Source organism: Tubulanus polymorphus, chromosome 3 (assembly GCF_964204645.1).
Source record: "Tubulanus polymorphus chromosome 3, tnTubPoly1.2, whole genome shotgun sequence".
Classification (NCBI taxonomy): Eukaryota; Metazoa; Nemertea; class Palaeonemertea; order Tubulaniformes; family Tubulanidae; genus Tubulanus; species Tubulanus polymorphus.
Genome location: NC_134027.1, coordinates 25555607 through 25577705, shown reverse-complemented (window position 1 = coordinate 25577705; position 22099 = coordinate 25555607). Strand labels below are relative to the sequence as shown.

Here is a 22099-nt window from a genome sequence, read left to right as displayed (position 1 = left end):
GTCCTAAAGACTTCAGAGGCCAGTTTCTACAGCCACGGCTAAGTCTAAAAGTGGCTTTCAATAATAAGATTAGACATAAGTTGTAACGTAAATGGCAATGATATCTTCCGAGAAATTTGAAATATCATCACTCGTGTCTTCAACACTGACAATACATCAGTTTCTCCATCATGAGCTGTTATATTTGTTGCAGAACCAAAATCAGCTTACGGAACCAAATTGAGTTTACTGGTCTTAAGTCATTAAATTGGCCAAAATCAGCTCGGACCAGTCTTAAATCTCCGCCTTGACTGTGCAACTGTACCCAGTCTCTTTTCAACTTTTGATTAGATAAATTTGGTCCTACATTATTTAGACTGCGGCCGCTGTTTACCGAATTATTCGAATATTACAGATATATTGAGACAAAAGTCACTATATTGCCTGTAACCGAAATCAAGAAATAATCATCTCACGCCTCATATTCTGTACCCCCCAACCTGATCAGCTTATAAATACTTGTGCTATACAGAAAACATATAATATATGCAGTTGCACTTGAACTCCACATGAAATAATTGTTTGCCGACCAGTGCTGCAAAGATGCCATGCATGAGAACAACAGGTAATTGGGGATTCACAAGTTTGCGGATGTGTCATGTAAATCACTGATAATGTTTTTGATCACACGATATCGCGTAGTCGTACAGAAATAGCATCCGTGGCCGCAAGATCTCTACTATACATAAATCTGGCCACAAAATATACCGTTACAATCATAAACTTTATTTCATTTATTTAACAACAACGTTTTAGACGAAAATAAATAAATATATATATATATATATATATATATATATATATATATATATATATATATATATATATATATATATATATATATATATATATATATATATATATATTTTAATACTCTATAAATATATTACTTACATGCATAATCATAATCATTGTTTTACTCAATATTTTGGCGTCGACTGTAGTGATGTTAGGCTAAAAAAATTGATACCTTGTTTCTCCGCTCTGCTGAGCTGTAAAGTTCACCCGGCCGGCCGCCTATCTACTCTGTACATTACTACTTTTCTTTAAAATCGTGATCAATTTTACCGTAACAGATCCGGCCGCTATAGAAATGAACTGTTTACAAATTCTATCATATTTTACAAAAATGACCCGGCCGCTGCGGAGAAACAAGGTATCATTTTTGTTTAGCCTTATCACGTCCTACAAAACTCAAGACACTTTTTAGTCCCGATTCTAATTCAATTTACTTTAAGTGTAAGTCGTTATTTGGATAAGTCGTCAACAAAATGATCATCACAACTACCACTTACAGTGAGTTTCACTTCATTTCTTCTAGATTTGATTTCAATACATCGCGTAGACACTAACAGAAAACATGGCTGCTCAACTGGTCATCATACCGCTCAACGAAACAATCATCAACATTCAGAAAGCTCGCGACCGCTATGGTATTTAGGCACGATGTCATCAGGGTATTTTTATGAAGGCAGTCATATTTTCTGGAAGTGTACACTCTATATCACTATGTTGCCTACTTCTTCGAAAATATTTCATAAACCTAAAAAATATGTATCTAAATTCTGAAGTAGAAATTCAGTCGAAAAATTAGGGTACATACAAGCAGCATGTAATACATACATCAACCATAAACAATGTACAAATACTACATATGTACTTATATTCAAGGCCCACTTCCTTGTGGCAAAAATCTGCATTGTATAAACGACAAATCTATCAAAAATCAAGACTTAACATGTTTGCAGCAATTTTTTTTCTTCCCAGTTGCTACTACGAGAGTGAGTTATCTACTTAATCTTGTAGTCTTTGTAATGCGCAAGCTATTACATAGTCAACCATTGTTCATTAATGACGGATGAGCATCGAAAAATGAAGCATTGCCAGCCAGTCAGGAACCGTGTCATTCCTGTGAGTAAACAGTGAATAAGAGAGATCAGCTATGAGACGACTCATAGTGGCAATGATGGCTGAACTTGATCTACGAGATAACTCATAGTGGCAATGACGGCTGAACTTGATCTATGAGATAACTCATGGTGGCAATGATGGCTGAACTTGATCTATGAGTGGCCAGACCTACTGTAGTGGAAATGACTGAGGAAGTGAGCCTGAATATTATGACAGGAGTTGTTAATAAGAGAGATCAGCTATGAGACAACTCATAGTGGCAATGATGGCTGAACTTGATCTATGAGATAACTCATAGTGGCAATGACGGCTGAACTTGATCTATGAGATAACTCATAGTGGCAATGATGGCTGAACTTGATCTATGAGTGGCCAGACCTACTGTAGTGGAAATGACTGAGGAAGTGAGCCTGAATATTATGACAGGAGTTGTTCGTAATGTACGTACGCAAAATCTGGATAATTTTCAATTACCTTATACACAATCTTAAGCTTCACGTGCGTACGGAGATGTGGCCATTTTTACGCTCCCTCCTCAAGGATGTGTACAGTGTACGTACTTTATGAATGACCCCTTGAACTACTTTCTTGGTCCCCAATCAGTTATTCTTCAAAAACCACAGTAGATACAATTCTATAAATGATGAGTGATTCTCAGTACTAAATGCTCGCCTTGATACTCGGTATCACGTGCTAAGCTATGATACTCGGTATCACATGCTCACTGGAATACTTGGTATCAAGTGCTCACTATCGCATAATGCAATAATAAGATATTTACAAAATATTTCATCATAACATCTCAATTCATAGTTGTAATCACCAGGACGATTTATATCAAGACGACGGACACAGGTCAAACGTACTTTGATCGCGAGACAATACTGCAGTTTTTAATCGGAGTCCCCGTCGTAATGAAGCATTTGATACCGGAACGCCTGAAGCTGCAAAGTGCCTTTACTGCTCTGTCGCGTGATTGGACGACTTTGTCCGTTGGTCAACGAGTCGTTCAGGTTATTGCCACTAGATGTCACCGCCGTTCCCGTCAAGTCGTCCGCCGCCCATGGCAACCCGGCTCGATTTCCGGCCGCTTGGATATTCTCGACGATTTCGTCTCGATTCAACAATGCGCCGAATAAAAATGGCTGAAAATATAACGTAGAAAATCTCAAAACTAATTCAGAGATTTACGCAGGTTTCGTTTGAATGTGTTACAGTTTAGGAGTTTCAATTCCGGATTACAAACTCTCTGAGGAGAGAATCCCACAATGATAATAAAAAGTCCGAAAATGAAACTTCAAGATAGTAGTTTATTTCAACGTTTCGACTATATCCTAATAGTCATCTTCGGGAATATTATTCATTATTCCCGAAGATGACTATTAGGATATAGTCGAAACGTTGAAATAAACTTCTATCTCGAAGTTTCATTTTCGGACTTTTTATTATCATTGTGGGATTCTCTCCTCATCGCGTCAACACGGATATAGTGTTCTACCAATCTTACAAACTCTCTACCGGCCGCTTCTATCAGGTAACAGATATCGCTATTCCCAAATCGAACCTTACCCTGGACCCAGTTCGACGGTCAGTAACGTGTAGTTCAGTAACTGTGAAACTGGGTCTCGGACACAATGTAAAACAATTACAAATGAATTCTGATTACGTTTCAAGAAAAAAAAATGGAATTTTCGAAATAAACTTATGCGACATGTAGAAACATAGGCATGCGTTAAACATCAGGGCTCAGTTTCACAAAAAAGTTAAACTCAAATTTTTGGTGTGATTGCCAATGGTTACTTCATGTTTTCAATGAGGACAACAATTCAAACTTAACCGTTTTAGGCTTAAACTGGGCCCTGCAGAGCTTATTTCATACACGCTCCATTTACATAGGTATATTCATCAGTTGGTTTTCTCTTTGCTGTTGCTGTTATCGAAGATGCAACTTTTAATCTTTCTAAGTTCCGAAAATTTACTCAATTTTCCTTAAAATCTTTAACGTAGAATGTTGAAAATATCGGACGATTATCAATGATTGTATATCGGGAAAAGATTGCTCGGTTGCGGGTTTTAAAATTTGATTGAGTTTCTAAGAATTATCATTTGAATTTTAAAAAACGATCGTCTATCGTATCATTGAAAATCGTTGATGTGAATTCATGCTAATTGCTAAATTGTCTAAAAGGAGTTTTCATAGTTAGTTTTGTTTCTGGAGTGAAAATCATTCATTTCTCTATGAGGCAACTATGATACTTGCTATTACAGGGTGGCCATTTTTATCCAACTTGCTTTTCCCCTGACTATTCCCTGACCTGCACGTTGTTTTTCCTGACTTGATCTGCTAAGAATTCAGTCAATTAACACCAGTCAACTACGTAAGACACGGACAGAAACTGTTTGATTTTACGTGTGATCTAGCAATCTCAACAATTATATCCCCTGATTTTTAGCTTTTTTACAAAATTCAACTACTATTCCCTGACTTTTTCAAAGAAAAGAAAATTCCCTGACTTTTCCCTGTTTTCCAGGTAAGTGGCCACTCTGTACTATGAATTATCCAGGCGTTAGGCATCAGTAAAAGAGAATTTCAGTGCATGAAGTACGGTAAATGTGAGATGAAAGTTTTGCGATTTTTGATCGAGTCAAATAAATATGTATAAATTATCAGAAAGCGCGGAGAGCGAAGTCATCAATAAGCATAAATAACAGGATGATAATCGTAATGATAATAAGCAATTCGAAATGTTTAGAAATATTCTAATCAAGTTCGCAGAAAGCATGCTAAAGATGCTGAAATAATGAAACGATGAAAGATGTTTAATTTACGCTGTAAATTAAGATTCAAATATTGGTAAATTTCATTGGCGCTCCGTCGCTGGGATACAAACTATTGTGAGACTGTCACGTTCCTCACTTGCACTGATTTGAATCTGATGGCATGGCGAGACTCTGCCACATAGCTGCCCATCAGGGATTTGAACTTGATGACATTGTGAGACTCTCACAGCACGCAAACCACCGCCTGCCCTAGCAGACACATCCTCCCTCAGCAGGGATTTGAACATGATGACATGGTGAGACTCTGTCACAGTACAAACCCCTGTCCTAGTAGACACATCCTCCCTCACAGGGATTTGAACCTGATGACATCATGGGACTCTGTCCCAGTACAAACCCCTGTCCTAGTAGACACATCCTCCTTCAGCAAGGATTTGAACCTGATGACATGGTGAGACTCTGTCACAGTACAAACCCCTGTCCTAGTAGACACATCCTCCTTCAGCAAGGATTTGAACCTGATGACATGGTGAGACTCTGTCACAGTACAAACCCCTGCACTAGTAGACACATCCTCCCTCAGCAGAGATTCGAACCTGATGACATGGTGAGACTCTGTCACAGTACAAACCCCTGCCCTAATAGGCCCCCCCCCTCAGCAAGGATTTGAACCTGATGACATCGTGAGACTCTGTCACAGTACAAACCCCTGCCCTAGTAGACACACCCTCCCTCAGCAGGGATTTGAACCCGATGACATCGTGAGACTCTGTCACAGTACAAACCCCTGCCCTAGTAGACACCCCCTCCCTCAGCAGGGATTCGAACCCGATGACATCGTGAGAATCTGCCATGTTCCTCCCTTGCAGGCGATACTCTGCCACCACATTTCCTCAAATACCGAGATGTTTAACTGTGAATAGGGTTTCGTACTGTAGCCTTACAGTGTCATCAACGTTCATACGTCTTAAAGGATGATTTAGTAAATAGAATCAAAATAGGAAAGTATGATATTAATAACGATTAAGCAAACACAGCGAATAAAACGGCCATTTTTACCGAGGCCGGTACCGGGGTCATGCTTGAGTTTCCATAGCCCACGGTAACGTAACAGTTCGTCCAGCGTAGACGATACCCTTGAATACATCATCGCGTTGAATCAGAGCTCCGAATAGAAGATTCTACAACAGTCATCATATCGCTTTTTAGAATATTGTTATAACCAGTAGACAATCAGCGCAGCCTCATCGAGACCTCATACGCAAAACGCAGGGGAAATACATGTATGTAAAATCCCAAAATTGTTGATAGAATAAAAAGCTTATCTAAAATACTAGAAACATTTCAGGTGGTTACTACTACCCATCTTCAGTCTAAAACGATATGAACAATCTTTCAACAATTGTGGGATATCACATTCATTGTTTCATCACGGAGATTGTGATCTCACTGATTCATGCATGGTTAATGTTCCACAAACAACCAATGATTATCAGATAAATTTCAAAACTGGCTGAACATAGTTCCACGGAGACACCTTAGACCCTTAACATAGATTCAACGACTCAAATTCAAACCCGGTTAACTGTGGAAATGTGTCTAGAATAAAGAGATGTTTGTCTGAAAACTGGGCAAGCATGGGCAGTCTATTTCAATTGCATAATGTTTTAATATACAACAAAATATCGTAGTCCTCCTTCGTTGAAATTTGACTCATTGGGAATTGTCTAATTCTCAAGAGTCAAACTTCAACGAGACCTGTGGAATTGGGTTCCGTTGTTTGTCTGATTTTATGCAGCAGACAGATTTTACTGACCTTCTCTAAACCATTAACCTTCAGTTCGAGAGCCATTCCACCTCCAGGCATCCACGAGTACGGCTTCGCCTGAAAAGAATTTATGGGCAAAAATCTATGTTCGGAAAATACATGTTCACTTCCTCTCTACCTCTGTAGGATCAAGTCTACAACAAGTGAATCCTGGTTCAAGTCCACGCAGTAAACCTACTTAAATTTCATTCTTGGTTTACTTAATTAAAAATGAACTTATCACAGGGTTTAAGGGTTGGTTATTGAAAGTTTGTTGCCAGAGCTAAATGGTGGATGAATAATGTAATTTCAATGGTCGCCCTTACCTTGTCAATCTTGATGATATCGGTCAAAGGAATAACCAGGTTTTTAGGGTTCGCGGATTTTGATCTTTCGAAGCAAATAAAACTGTAAAATGGAAAGCAATAGTTGATGAAATATCGAATATTCATTTTCTCATTTGCCGCTATGAGTAAAATTCTGACCTCCGAGTTAAATAAAGTTTGCCGTTTTTAAACGCCGACGTCAACGGTTTTTCTCTGTTGATTAACGTACATCTTCTTCCACCCGACCAACCTATCAATAAATGGAACATTCCGATTTGAAGACAGATAGCAGACGGACTGATCGACAGTTTCAAAATCTGAAATTCAAATTTTAACAAGATCCGGTTCCACAGTTGTGAGTTAAAGTAAACAATGAGTTAAAATGAGTTCATTTTCCGCGAGTTAACTCTGAATCTTTACCTCAAAACTGTGGAACTGGGGTGAGATGGTAACCAACCTGGTAGAGGGATTTCCGTAATCGGTAACGAGAAAAGGTCGAGAAATATTCGATCGTCGCGGGAAACGTCTCCGGTGAATTCGTCGTTTAATTCATAAATATCGTCGGCGTTTGGTGGGATTATTGACTGAAAGAAAATTATAAATTTTGACAATTTAGCTCACAGGTCTCACAATGAATATAATATCAGACACAATAAGAGTTGGGACTGCTGAAAATATTTCACCGAGTTTAGAATCAAGGAACTCGGTAGCGTTGGGACTGCTGTGAATATTTCACTGAGTTGAGAATCAGGGAACTCGGTAGCGTGTTGGGACTGCTGTAAATATTTCACAGAGTTCAGAATCAATAGCGTTGAGACTAACAGTAAATGTATCAGTACAGTGAGATCTGAGGCAAGCCCAGTCGTCTACTGTTACTGAATTCATGAATTTAAATCTATGATCAAAACTCAACAACCTTGATGTTACCCTGGAGACGCGCATTTGAACTTTGCTATTTTCGCATGGAATTATCGCGCTATACAAATTTTATCATTATCATTATTATCATTATACATTATTTCTTATTCCAGACATTTATTCAAGTCTTACCCGATCAATGACGTTATGAGTCATTTGTTTCTCTAATTGATGGTCGGTCGGCAAGTCTTGCCACATTTTGTAAACAGTGTCATGTTTTTGTCGAATTCTAGGAAAGCGTTGATAGATATAGTCGATAACGAACAGTTTTATACCAGCATAAACCCCTGTTGGATGGAGAAAAAATAGAAATATGTTGAAAAATACTTCAGGGCCCGGTTCCGTAGTCAAGACTTAAGACCAAAAGTGGTCATAAATCTTACGATTGGTCTTAAGTTGTTAGATTGGCTATAGAACTAAGTTGTCTTAGAATCGTCTTAAGTCTAAGCCCTGACTATGGAACCGGCCCCCTGGACATTAGAATTAAAAGTTACAAAAGCTATTTTGAGTTAGTAGTTTATTCAATGTTTTAACTATATCCTAATAGTTAGTATTGCTATAAATGATTAGGATGTAGTCGAAATGTTGAATAAACCACTGGCCCGAGGAAACATTTCAGACTTTAATTTTCAATCTTAGTGTCGGGTTATTGATATCAAAATTTAAAACCATAGTTTTACAACGATGAAAGTTGAGTTGTGTACTTACCCATGATAAGCACGAGTAACTGTCCCGGAAGCACACAGGAACTAATGAAAGCTAAACACAGGAATGTAAACAGTTTCTTCGTCGCGTTCGGATCCTGCCACGTCAACAAACTGAAACGAAAAACAACAAGTCATTTATTCAGGAAATAACCATAACTTTTCCGCTCCGATGTCGGTCAAATTCTGGCAATAGATCAATAGATTTCAATAGAGTTAGTTTGTCCAAAACTATTGTAATGTTTCTCTATCAAATAGTTTCAAAGATATAGAAATCATTTTCAGAAACAGCTCTTAAAACCGATCTTCTTATTCCAGCATTCTTCTAACCGGTATCGTATTTGAAGTAATAAATGTTTTGTGAACCACTCTGCCAAATCCCCCGCCATGACACCCCTCCCCCCGCTACAAGCTCTACTTACTTTTTCAATTTTTCTAAGTTGTCCGCTAGCAACCCAAGTGTATTTTGTGCTTTGATCGCGACTTGGAGCACGAGATTGAACTTATCCGAAACTCCTAAATCTTTATCATCCGATTCCTGAATCATAATTACAGAATTTGTACTCATTAATTCGGTCATTTTTGAAATTGCTTTTAAATTTTCACAGACAAATTTATGTTAAACAATATTCAAACATTGAATTCAAAGCTGGGTTCACACTTCTGATAAACCTCACTAAAACTGGACTCGATTTTGATCTCGTCCAGATGTTATTTTTCCACAGTTCTGAGTTGAGTAACTGGTAAATCATTGAAAATGAACAAATCTTAATTCAGAGTTAACTCTTCATATCGCTGGCAACTCTGGAATTGGACCAAGATTCCATTGTTCTAGATTTTACCCATAACTCACGACTTGCAGTGTGAACTAAGCTTTTATGTAGACAAACGATACCGAATACAGAGCTATGTTTCTTGTAACCTTGCTATGAATTAACTGACAAATTTTTAAATACAAATAACATTTCTTTACTGTATTGAATTATCAAATTATTGTTAAATGAACAGATGTATCCGTTATAATGTCTCTTGTTAAGAATTTGTCAGGAATTAAGATTTTTCGTATCACGCCGACAAGCTTACTCAGAACAACATAGCTCTGTACGGTAGGTACACACACCCCACAGAGCACTCCAGAATTACCCGATATGGGGCCGGGGGCCTTTTCGATACATTTTTTATGAAATATTCCGTTTTTATATACATATAAAATACAGTGAATGAAAATATGAAATAACAATTTTCTAAGACCAAAATTGAATAAACGAACAAAATGTGTTGTGAAGGGTAACTGAAGAGAATTTGAGAAAAAACGTAGAAAAACTTGTTGACGGTGACTTTCACCCATGCATTCATGTGTATATATATATATGTATATATACATATATAATAAATACTTGAAGTGGTGCGAATTAAAACAGCGAAATAGAAGGAATTAAACTACAATAAAAATCTGCCCGATGCCGTTTGAATTATTTAGAAGAACTTACAGCCTTCGCGCTGTATGGCTGGTCATTCTGGTTTGCCCTGCAAACACAACACATCGTTTAAATTGTATCCACAAGATCGACAGACATTCGGGGGTTAGAAGACGAGCAGGAGGGGGAACCATGAAAAATCCATTTCAACATGCGTGGGCTTGAATTCAGAAATCTTTGTCAGTTTATCATACGATCACGAATGACCCTAAGTTTTCAAAATGATGAAATATACATCCCATCCTCCGTAGACAAATTCATAATGCGGATTCAATATTTCTGTAGGGTGCCGTGACCTTCAGATTTTCTGCTACAAATCGAGCCCAGAAACAATGTTTATGGATAGAAGTCTATCAGTTTTGGTGAAAGCGTTATAGATTTCGGGGTAAGGTTTAAAGCTTCGATGTAAAGCTTCAAGGTGTTCGGGGTATTGCACAACGACCTAATCGGTTATACAGTTGACTCCATTTACCCCATATTACCCCAGAATCAATTACTCCATATTACCCCAGAATCAATTGCATCGTATTATCATATTATCATGTGCCCCACTGGACAATATTTTACAATATCTTACTCCAATTCATCGTCATAACGACCCATCCCTGCTCCGTATGTCCCTGAATTTGTGAACCTCGGAGAGAATCTGTAGGTCCCACAATGTCTGAGGCAATCAGAGTCAACTGTAATATTCAAAACCATTAATTTCTACACAATTAGTTACAGCGTAAATCAGAGCAGCACGTCGTTAGAGTATACATCGTTTACAAACCCTTAACGCACATGAAAAATATTTCATTTCAGATAACTTATTGTGGTTATGATGGCAGAACCAGAACTATGTGATAACTCGTAGTGACAATGATGGCTGAACTGGAACTAACAAGATAACTCAGCAGCCAATGTGTTAAACTTTCGGACGTATACCCGATGGGCTGAGAATGAAATGTTTTTCAACGCGCGTTAGGTTTTCGAGGACACATCGTACAAACCTTCTCTCCCATCTCATCTTCTGTCGTTAGGTAATGTATATTGACTCTCCACCCGCTGTAAATAAACTACACCTTAAACACATCCCTCAACTCCATCAATGAACCATTCAACTTCATCAAATTTCTATACTGAAAACATGCTTCGGTCAGTTAACACGTGAGGGGCCAGTAGCGCGATGAAGTTTTGGACTATCTTAGTCCTAGAGTTGACCAGTCTAAGCACACTTTTTAACAACTTAAGACCAATTATATTTCAAGATGAATTTTGGACCCAAACCACAACTATGCAACTGGACTCTGCAACTGATTGCATCAAGACTGTGCCATCAGTATACAAACCCTACCATAGATGACCTCAACTATTCACAACTGAAAAGGAACTGGCTAGAACCATGGATGTATAATTGATTACATTATTGTACATCCTTTCTATTATACCATCCATGCTGGAACTAACTGTCTTGCAGTTCCAACCAGACCAACACCAAATAGCCTGTTACAAGTTTCCAGTTGAAATAGACAAGATAATCAAATGGTTCATTGATCAGGTATTTCTGACTAAATATCCATGATATCTAAACATTTTAACTCCGCCGAAAGTATACCGCTAACTACATGGTAAAAATAGGTACCAGTGTTCAATAAAAAATTCAAGAATGTAAAATCCATAACCTTTTATTGCAATGAAACTTAGATAAAGCAAAAATGAAATAAGAAATGAACTAAATTTAGAAAACAAGGGTCAGTGTTATAGGCCATCTGACTAAAAGAGTTAAGACATCCAAAATTAACAAATTCTATGAGTCATGAGTCCCACCCAACTGACAGTCATGTTCCGGTTTTAATTGCCTCAATTGACCTCATGACTATTGCACTAACCCCTTGAATAAAAGTTGGAACTGGTTCATAAAAATGGGCCTTCAAGTTGAATACGTAATGAAAAGAATTTCAGAAAACCATCGTGGAAATAGATCCCGATATAAAGTTCGCGAGGATGAATTAATCGCGTACCGGTAGTTGAACATTTTGCGATGAAATTCTCAAAACGAGGAATCGACGTTCATGTATTCATACCGTACTTACATGTATTTAAGATAGTTGATAAACAATCTGAAGATGATAAGAAACAACACGACCGGCAGCAACCATCCGTGCCATAACGAATAGATATATAACTGAAAATAATAATTAAACAAACAAATTATCAACAAATCTTATAAATCACTAGAGCCAGAAAAACTCTTGAGAACAGTGACATTTCAATTAATTCTATGAGCCATTTTGAACTCAATTCTGTCAACCATTTTTATAACTCAATTCATAACTCAGTTCAATGAGCTATTTTCAAGAGTCAATTACATGAACCATTTTCAAAACTCTTCAACTCAGGCGTTGGAGGGAAAATGGGTGGTAACCGGTAAGTTCATTTTCAAGTCCATCATGTACAACTGGCTTCTAGATTCTGTTCAACGCTTGGATCTCGATGACAGAATAAACTTACCAAAAGAACCATAATTGAAAGCGAAGGCGTTTTCCACGAGAATAAATTCTGCATGCCTTTATACGTGTTGATTATAGGTTTACTGGCGTTATCTGAAAATAAACAACCAGCGAAAATAATACAACACCGAAAATATCACATCGCCGAATATAACTCAACGCTGAAATCTTGCGCCGCTGATTAAAACAAAATGATACCTACGCGAACGCTTTAAATTCTCCTTTAATCTGAAAATGACAGAAAAATGTGTTGAGAAATTGACTTAAAAGTTGGGCCAGACTTTTGACTCTCCGGTTAAAAACAGTTCATATAAGCACAATTCCATAGTTGTGAGTTGATAAGTGAGCTAAGATTTGACTCCAGGACCCAGGGGCCGGTTGTTGATAGGCTATACAACTAAGTTGGTCTTAGACTGGTCTTAAGTCATGACTATACAACCGGCCCCAGTTCAACACTTGTAAATTAAGATCTAGAGGTGAAACATTGAAAGTGAACTAATTCTAACTCAGAGTTGACTTTAAACTCACAACTGCGAAACTGGGCCCAGAATTAAACAATCGATGACTATGAACTAATTCCATCTTTTGATTCAAACTTCGAAGCGATGAGTTACTTTTTGACGGTTAATTGATCGGGTTCAGCGTCGTCCTGCTGTTCCTGTTCCGGCTCAGCGATTACATCTTCCCAAATCTCGTAGAATAAACTGACGCACCATTCGGTAAAACGTGTTCGCACTGTTTTAGGACCTGAATTAAACGTGAAATCAAACGTACGGCTTTCGATAAAACTCAGTTCTCTGCCGCGAGTAGGGATGCTTAACAGAGGCTCTCAGAAATTGTGGTCTTGCCCAAAATGCCGTTCATGGCGTGATAATGTTTTGTAAAATCTTTTTCTTATGATGCCAATAAACTAATATTATATTTAAAAAAAAAAAAATTGTGGTACGCTCGTTCTTCATGTTTTCTACAGCACTTTGAAATACAATGCAGAAATAAATAGGGAAAATATCCCGGCAGCTGTTGCATTTTCACCCATGCCAGGTGTCAGATTTATAAACTCAGGAATTTTCAAATTTTTTCACAATTTAACGTAAGCAGATACTGGTGGGTTACAATCTGGACGGATTAAATTAAAATTTCTCAAACTACACCACAGCTTGTACATAAATTCAGAGCTTTGGAATAAAAGGGGATCACAGTATTTCAACAGACATTTTTTTCATAGAACTTGTCACACATTTTCATGACTTTGATACTGATTTTACACAATTATTTGTGCAGACTATTTTTGACGTGTTGTTTATAAACCCCATATTGATTGATACCTGCATCGTGTGTCGGTAAGAAGAAAGTCTCAGCCTCATCGGCCACGTCGACCCAGCTATCAGTGCTGTCAGCTAGCTTCTGTTTAGACATGAACAACTTCGTCGGGGAATCTAAAACCCTACAATTCAACATCACAAAAGCGTTCATCAAAAATATAGTCAGCAAGCCTGGTTCCATAGAATGAGTGCATTAAAGCTAACTTTTTCAAATTCTATCCAAGTTAAATCCTTAATGTGGGCCCAGTTTTATAGACTGGCATCGAAGTTACTCCAAGGTATAAATCCTTAACTTGATAAATCCATAATCCTTAACCCTACAAAGTTGTATTTTGGGCCCAGTTTTAGCGGCTGGTATCAAAGTTACCCGTAAACATAAATCCTTAACCTGGGCTTGACTTCTTAGACGGGGTATCATCGAAGTTATCCCTACGGATAAATCCTTCACATGGCCTTTGTTCTACAGACTGGGTATCGAAGTTATTCCCATCATTCTCAACTCGGGTCTGTGGAACTTGTTACCATATTAACCCGCCCCCCTCAGACAGAGGAGAGATATCTACTTTTTGTTTCTATTCTGTTTAAGTTCTTTCACTAGTTTCTGGTTCCGTTCTCTTTCGACGTCGAGTTGCCTCATCAATTTATCCACTTGGTTTTGTTCGCGAAACGCTTTCAAATCCGACGCTGGAAAAACGATACTCACATTCAAAAGCGATGATGAGATTAGAGGAAAAAGACGATGAAATAAATGATGCCTCGAAGCGAAGGACGATATTCAACTGATATAAATAAAACCAATTAACACTGAAGAAGACTACTCTATTTCTAAAGTGGCAAAATCTTGTCTTCAGAAAAAATGCTTTTCTGAGACTGAATATAAGCTGCAACATTAAAAACTTAGGGAGGCCAGGGACATGGTCTATTTCATGAAAAAGTCGGAGCTTAAACCGTTTAGGTTTTTGAATCGTTGTCCTCGGTGAAAGCATGGAATTACCAATAGCGACTAAACCAAAAATCTGAATTGAACTTATTCCTGAAACTGGACGCGGAGCAAGAGAATTCTTTCGTAAAACCGCATTATGAAAACATACCGAGATTTTGGTTTTCGATCATGGCCGCCACTAATTGCTCCTGGAGCTGCGTTAACTGAAGTTCGTAGATCGCTTTTTCATCGCGGTTTTTAAACTCGTGATGTTTCCCCGATCCCGCTGCTGCTGCTGCCGAGTTGCTGTCGTTGTTGTGAATGTTTTTAGACAATGATATATTCGAGATGCTGATTTTTGACGAGCTGATCCCATCCGGCTTATCTCCGCAGCCATCACCGCTGTCAGTGGTTTCCTGCAGACAGAACAAGTCAAATTTATATCGTTTATCAAAAGCTGTCACAAAAAAATTCGAAAATCAAACCTGAAACCCAAGGGTAAGTTTCATAGTCAAGACCTAAGTCTTAAAGTCACCATAGATTTTAAGACTGGTCTGAAGTTGACAAAACTAAAATGGTCTTAGACTGGTCTAAAGACTATGGAACCAGCCCCTAGAGCCAGTTACACGGTAGTCATAGATTTAAGACCAGTCTAAGCTGGTTCTATAACCAATCTGACAACTTAAAACCAGTCTAAGCTCATTTTGGTTCTATAACCAATCTAATAACTTCAGACCAGTTTAAGCTTATTTTGTTTCTATAACCAATCTAATAACTTCAGACCAGTTTAAGCTTATTTTGTTTCTATAACCATTCTAACAACTTAAGACCAGTCTCAACTCAGTTTAGTTCTATAACCAATCTAACAACTTAAGACCAGTCTAAGTACATTTTGGTTCCATAACCAATCAAACAACTTCAGACCAGTTTAAGCTAATTTTGTTTTAAAACCACTGACAACTTAAGACTAATCTAAAGAATTAAGACCACTTTTGGGTGCAATGACTATGGAACTGGCGACAGACACCCCCTACCCCGCCCACTAACACCACAATTAACAACTTCAAATCAATTTCTTCAATTAGTCACCTCTTCCATGCAATCCTTGAATTGGTCGCCATGGGAACTGGAGCTGATACCGTCCTCAGGTAGATGTCCGTCATCTTCGGATAAACTCAACGATTTACTAGTGACGTGAGGAGCGTCTCGTTCGTCCCGCGAGAAATCCCGATCGAGGCTGCGGAATTTAGCTTTAAACGCATTTCTCAAACTCATTATCAACTAAACACCATGGTTACCTGAAAATATTGAAAATATCACAATTTTTTAATAAAAAAAAATCAATGGAGTGCGTATCAAAGTTATCCCTAGGGTTAATTCATTAACCTCTTTATAGACCGGGTATCAAATGTATCCTTAGGGATAATTTCATAACGTTTTATAGACTGGGTATCAAATGTATCCTTAGGGATAATTTCATAACGTTTTATAGACTGGGTATCAAATGTATCCTTAGAGATAATTTCATAACCTTTTATAGACTGGGTATCAAATTTATCCCTAGGAATAAATCCTTAATCTTTGATACATTGGGTATCAAAATTGTCCCTATGAATGAATGCTTAATCAGTGCTATATCAGGTATGAAAGTTATCCCTAGGGATAATTCATCAACCTTTTACAGACTGGGTTCAAAATCATCCCCATAGCCATAATTCTTTAACCTTTTTATATACTGGATATCAAAGGTATCCCTAGGGATAATTCATCAACCTTTTTTCAGACTGGGTTCAAAATCATCCCCATAGCCATAATTCTTTAACCTTTTTATATAATGGATATCAACGGTATCCCTAGGGATAATTCATCAACCTTTTATAGACTGGGTACAAAATCATCCCCATAGGCAAAGTTCTTTAACCTTTTTATATACTGGATATCAAAGGTATCCCTAGGGATAAATCCTTAACCCGGGCCTTGTTTTATAGACTGGGTATCAATGATAAAACCTGATCTCAGGGCAGAGTTATATAAAGGTTGGGGTATATACAAGTTATGCCTAAGTCTGCAGGACGTCCCTAGATCAGCAACGTCGGCAGTAAACTGTGATTAATAGCTCAGGCAATCTACGCAGGTATCAACGATTCATTATATCGAATATTGAATGATAGACTTTGTTTAGTGTATTATGATGTATGTGACACAGCTGCAGACTTCATATATCATACTCTCTCATACGCAGATATATTCCATCCATTCTATCAGTACGACGGTTGTGAGTTCGAATTTGACTCAAGAGTTAGAACTAAGGGGCGGATCTAGGGTCTGATGATTCAGGGAGGGGTGCATCCCCGGGATAGGGCATATCATATAACTCTAAATAGGCACCCAATTATCACAAAACATATTACCTAATTTTTCCGAAGTACAGAGAATAAGCTTATGAATTCAAACTTTTTAAGCATTGGTTGATATTCTGTAGTCAATATTTCACCTCTTTCCTTGATATATCGGGGAACTTGGGATTCTAAGGGAGGGGGTTGCATCCCCTGCACCTTCTCCTTAGATCTGCCCCAGGAACTATTGTCAAATGAATCATTACCACGGAACCAGACCATCAAAATTCTTCCCATCATGAGAATTCCACATTTTACATACATCTAATCTATGTATTAAATTTAATTGATGTATTAAATTTAATTGATGTATTAAATTTAATTGATGTATTACATTTAATTGATGTATAAGTGAACCGTAAATATCCGGTTTATAATGAAATCTGGATTAAACTGATTAAGCGTGTATGACTGTTATTGTAACTTCATCGAGTCAAATGTTAACCCCCAAACCCTCAAACTCCGGGGTTTCGAGCTCTTGAGATCTATAAAGCTGAAACGCGCTATTTAGCTATTCACCCGTAAACGCCCGGTTCTATTTACGTACCACGGTGGAAGCAATTAATTAGGAAGCATCTCGCTCGACACGACCATCTTCTGTGCCGGTAATATCCAACAGAGCAACGAATAACGACAACTGTGAGCCGTAAACGGACGACACAATTCAACAGTTGGAGGGACAACACATGATACCAGCGCGAACAACGGTTCATATCGAACTGTGTCAAATAGTGGACGGATGGACGCAAATGGTGCAACATTTTATACAGCACCGGAACCAGCCACGCAATTTAATATTTCACTCTACAATTAGTTCTATATCTACTAGACTTGTAGTTGGAACGAGTATGTTGACAACTTAGCCAAATGACAATCGATGCTTAGTAAACTGAATGGGAGATAGAAATTAGGACTCAAAAATAAAGACAACTTCAATAGTATGATGACTTATCCATGCAATGACTTACACTAAGTAAATTGAACTGGAAATATATATTATATTGGGACTCAAAAATAGGGACAAATTCAATGATATGACAACTTATCTGAAAGGTGACTTATACTAAGCTTAGCATAAAAATTGAATTGGAAATACATGAATTGCGACTGAAAAAAAACAGACAAATTATCTAAATTTGACTGTAATCAAGTAAATTAAGACTTACCAGGTGTCTTAAAGATTTTGTTTCCATTCAAACATCGATGATATAAGCCATATGTAGAAATTCCCACAATAATAGCGCAAAAATAGTATCGAGTCCAAAACTGTTTCCTCGGGCTAGTAGTTTATTCAACATTTCGACTATATCCTTATAGACATCTTCAGCAATACTGAAGATGACTATTAGAATATAGTCGAAACGTTGAATAAAATATTAGTCCGAGGAAACGTTTTCCGACTTTACGTTATTTTTTCGTTATTACTGTGTGATTTTCTAAAGATTATCGTCTTAAGACAGATCTAGTATTTTATCAATAGTATAATATAATGTAAGCCCTACCTCCAGCAGTGATAACAATACTACGTACATCTATATATATGATACTGGTTCCTGTAGATTAAGTTTTCATATTTCACAATGAGAGAGACATCTGTACAATAGAAAAAGCTGCATCTGTTTAATGAGGGAACCGAAGTGAAAATATCGCCAGCCGCGCCGACCCTAGACAAGCTTTATCGATGAATATCCGAACCGATAATTATCGACTACGAAATGAACTAAATCAAAAATCTATAGTCAAATCTGGCATATATTACGCAGTTAGCGCGTATTAGTCTAGACGAAGCCAATCAATAGGATTGATTACCGGTACCGGTACAGTACTGTAGTAGTACTGAAATACATCATTACGCCATAGAAACAGTCGATGAAGATTAGTTTCATTCAGTTGATGAGAACTAATCTAAACTTATTGCCTCCCTCCGATATTTTGCATTTCATGAAAAATTTTCGCTCAAAGTTCCGGTTTCATTGCTGTTCACTTCGTGTTTTCGATGAGGACAATATTTCAAACTGAACCATTTTAATCATAAACCGTTTTCATGGCGACCAATAATCCAACACACACATAATAAATGTCATTAATTTTGGAGTAAATTTTTTTTCAGATACTTTGATACTGTTTCAAACATGTTTTTGCACATTATTCAATAGGCCTAAACGCAGTAGAAAAATAAACGTGTTCTAATGAAATTTCGAGTCGTCAGGTTTGCTGGTTACAAGAGTTTGTTGTAGAATGATAGTGAAACGTCTGTTGACTGTTGAATGAGCTGAGATACGCGTATCATGTCGTATCGACGTATCAACGCTCCGTACGATGAATGCAGCTTCCATTGATTGATATTTCACACACAATACGAGAAAGAATTTTCGCTTATTGATTGAGAATTAACAAGCGCAGATAAAATGTCATCAGTGTCTCACTGACGATAAATAGAGGTATTATAGCAAGCAAGAGAGGGAGGGGAGGGAGTGGGGAGAGGGAGAGGGAGCGAGGCCAAAGAAAGAGGGAGTAATAGGGAGAGGGAGAGAGCAAGTCAGAAAGAGAGTCATAGTTTGGCGGAAGAACAAGTGAGAGGGAGTGAGAGGGAGATCTAGTGAGTGGGAGAGAGGGAGAGAGAGAGAGCAGGTGAGGGGAATGACGTCTGTTCTGTGAATTCGAGACACAGTTTCAGACGTCGTCGTCGTCGTCGTCATCGTGACAATTTTTATTGATCAACAAAATGACATTTCGCGATACGCCACTGATTCGGTCATTAGTCGCCGCGTGTAAATCATTGGAAACAGATGAAACGCTGTCTGATGTGCGGTGTGCTTCTTCTAAACTCACCGGTTTCACCGTCAGTCGGAGGAGTTTTCAGACAAAAAAATTTGTCTGGTGATAATTCGCTACCAGTGCTGCGTAACGAGCGCGGTGCGCGAAACGCTTCAAAGGCTGCAGTCCCTTTAAAACGAACAATCCAAGGACGATAACTTCTTCACGATATCAACTTTCATCTTGAGGAGAAAAACAACGAGCAGAAGTTCACAGGTCTATAGCGCAAAAATGTCAATTAGTCAACGAAACGTCTGCTTAGCATCAACACTTATCTACTAATCTGAAGATCTAATCCAGTCCGATAACACTGATAACTCTCGAAAACACATAACTTATTTTCATTCTATCGGACAATTATTTTCCATATACCGGTAACATTTAAAGTCAATTCAGGAATGAAAATTGAGGTGAATACAACTAAATTTTCCTGCCATTAGTTATAAAGCTTGTCGTGTGGGCCAAGTTATCGCGTTATGTTGTAATTTCTGGAAATGCCTTATTGGGCAAGAAAAGCTGATCTATCCTGTAATCTGGAAAGCTAATTACTAAAACCAAAATCATTGGACAAAGAATGATATGAAGTCCCCATTCAATAAAATCAATGTCATTGTAGTTGGAAACGACACGCTTTTTAGAATATTTCGCAATTCAGCGACTTTCAATGTGAACTAAACTTTCGCGTAAAACCGAATTCAAAAGAATGTTTATCGGCAAGAGACCGGGTCGTTAATTGGGTCGAAATAATCACCTGATTCAAGCGACCTTAATGAACAAGGTTTGTAGGTATGAATAGAACGCCAAGGTCAGTGAACCGTTTACATGAAAACAAATACTAGGTAACCAAACGGTACTTTAAAAAAAAAACAATAATGCATCTAATTAATCTTGATTCACACAGAAAATGTCACCATGTTTCATGAAAAAGATGAAGCTTAAAATGGTTTCATTCGAATTGTTGTCCTCATTGAAAATATTAAACCACGAATTAAAGATTTTAACTTTTCGTCAAACTGGGCCCAGTAGGATTATTTAGGGCCTATATCATAGATTACTTAGTTGATTACCAGGAATGAAATGGTTTAATCCGAAAAGAAACTACTTACCACAATAGACAGATTAAAGACTCCAAAGTGCTCTTGAGTTTTGGATCTTCAATTTTCTGGAGTTTTAGTGGAATTATTAGTGGAATGTTAATGATGTATGTGTTGTTGCTGCTGCTGCTGCTGCTGCTGCTGGGTAACAGGTTAAATGAACCACTATCTATTCATGATGCAGTCATTGTATTCTAGCTCTACAGCCCACCTGCAATATCAAATACAAATTTCTTTCGTGACTCCCTATAATCGAGATGGTGGTGGGGACTGGTTAGAGAGGCCGGTTGTAGCTCGAGTCCTGGGAGTGCGTTGGTACTAACTCAGTCCCTGTGTACAGTGTACAGGACGTTGTGTGTTTTCCCCTAAAACGAAGGACAGAAAAATACTAGACTCTACTACTAGAGGAATACTAGGCTTCAAAAATATCCGAACGTGAAACTAATAAACCAAAAAAAGTGAAACACAGATCTGGTCAAAATGTAGTTCTCGTTCTCAAATAACATTGCACCCACCAGACATCATCTGGTATTCAGACTAATCACTGACTTGAGGGACGTAAATAAACTTTTTATCAGTGACAGTGACTAGTGAGTGAGTGACAGTGTCACCTGGTCACGTCACTACTGTCAGTCCAAGTGCAATTATCCGACGTTGTTTTTCATATCGGTTTCCACGACGTCTGCAGCTTTAATAAACAACGATTAAATTCACTCTAACTATTCTAGAAACATCAAACCAGCTTTACAGCGATTAAACTTACGAGAATTCATTTCACAGTAGTGGAAAATCCGTCAATATAATTTAATTTATTTCCGGGTTTGGCACTAAAACGAGGACTAGGATTCATAGACGGCACTACCTGTTGCGACCGATTTCACGGATGACGTTCTAACGCCACATAAGTTTAAATTCAACCCGATTATGAACTGAAAGGTTGGTAATTTCTCTGTGACAACTATTGCCAATTCGATTTCTCGTCAAAAATGTTAAAGTTCCGCGGGAACGGCTGAAATTCTCTTGATCTGAAGTTTCCAGATGGCTTAATAGTCGGTATTGCGTAAAACGCGGTTCGCGGACTTTAATTAATAA

The 22099-nt window shown here is 37.9% G+C and overlaps 1 protein-coding gene across 2 annotated transcripts; it reads right to left on the bottom strand.

Moving 5' to 3' along the window:
- Positions 1-915: 915 nt before the first annotated feature.
- On the bottom strand, positions 916-22054 carry LOC141902031 (GRAM domain-containing protein 4-like). 2 transcript variants are annotated; one of them, XM_074789665.1, is made up of 20 exons: positions 21771-22054; positions 21020-21218; positions 15790-15998; positions 14870-15116; positions 14342-14462; positions 13782-13900; positions 13071-13203; positions 12659-12684; positions 12458-12549; positions 12040-12131; positions 10957-11011; positions 8909-9024; positions 8491-8600; positions 7915-8069; positions 7322-7448; positions 7024-7114; positions 6865-6946; positions 6548-6616; positions 5791-5912; positions 2956-3095 (listed from the first exon to the last, which is right to left on the bottom strand). In XM_074789665.1, exons 3-19 carry the CDS (start codon positions 15973-15975, stop codon positions 5808-5810), a joined length of 1926 nt encoding a protein of 641 aa, XP_074645766.1. In that variant the 5' UTR covers positions 15976-15998; positions 21020-21218; positions 21771-22054; the 3' UTR covers positions 2956-3095; positions 5791-5807. The 2 variants fall into 2 exon arrangements, with proteins under 2 accessions (XP_074645765.1, XP_074645766.1); XM_074789664.1 differs by lacking the exons at positions 5791-5912; positions 10957-11011 and adding an exon at positions 9977-10013 and having other exon boundaries at positions 916-3095.
- Positions 22055-22099: the final 45 nt, after the last annotated feature.

Excerpts from the sequence above, each read along its gene's own strand:
- LOC141902031 (XM_074789664.1), bottom strand. The coding sequence starts at position 15,975 with ATGAGTTTGAGAAATGCGTTTAAAGCTAAATTCCGCAGCCTCGATCGG. Across the intron at positions 10,014-12,039 it reads ATCAACTATCTTAAATACAT|GGCAAACCAGAATGACCAGC; the intron begins GTAAGTACGGTA and ends TTGTGTTTGCAG. Across the intron at positions 7,449-7,914 it reads CTCATAACGTCATTGATCGG|TCAATAATCCCACCAAACGC; the intron begins GTAAGACTTGAA and ends ATTTTCTTTCAG.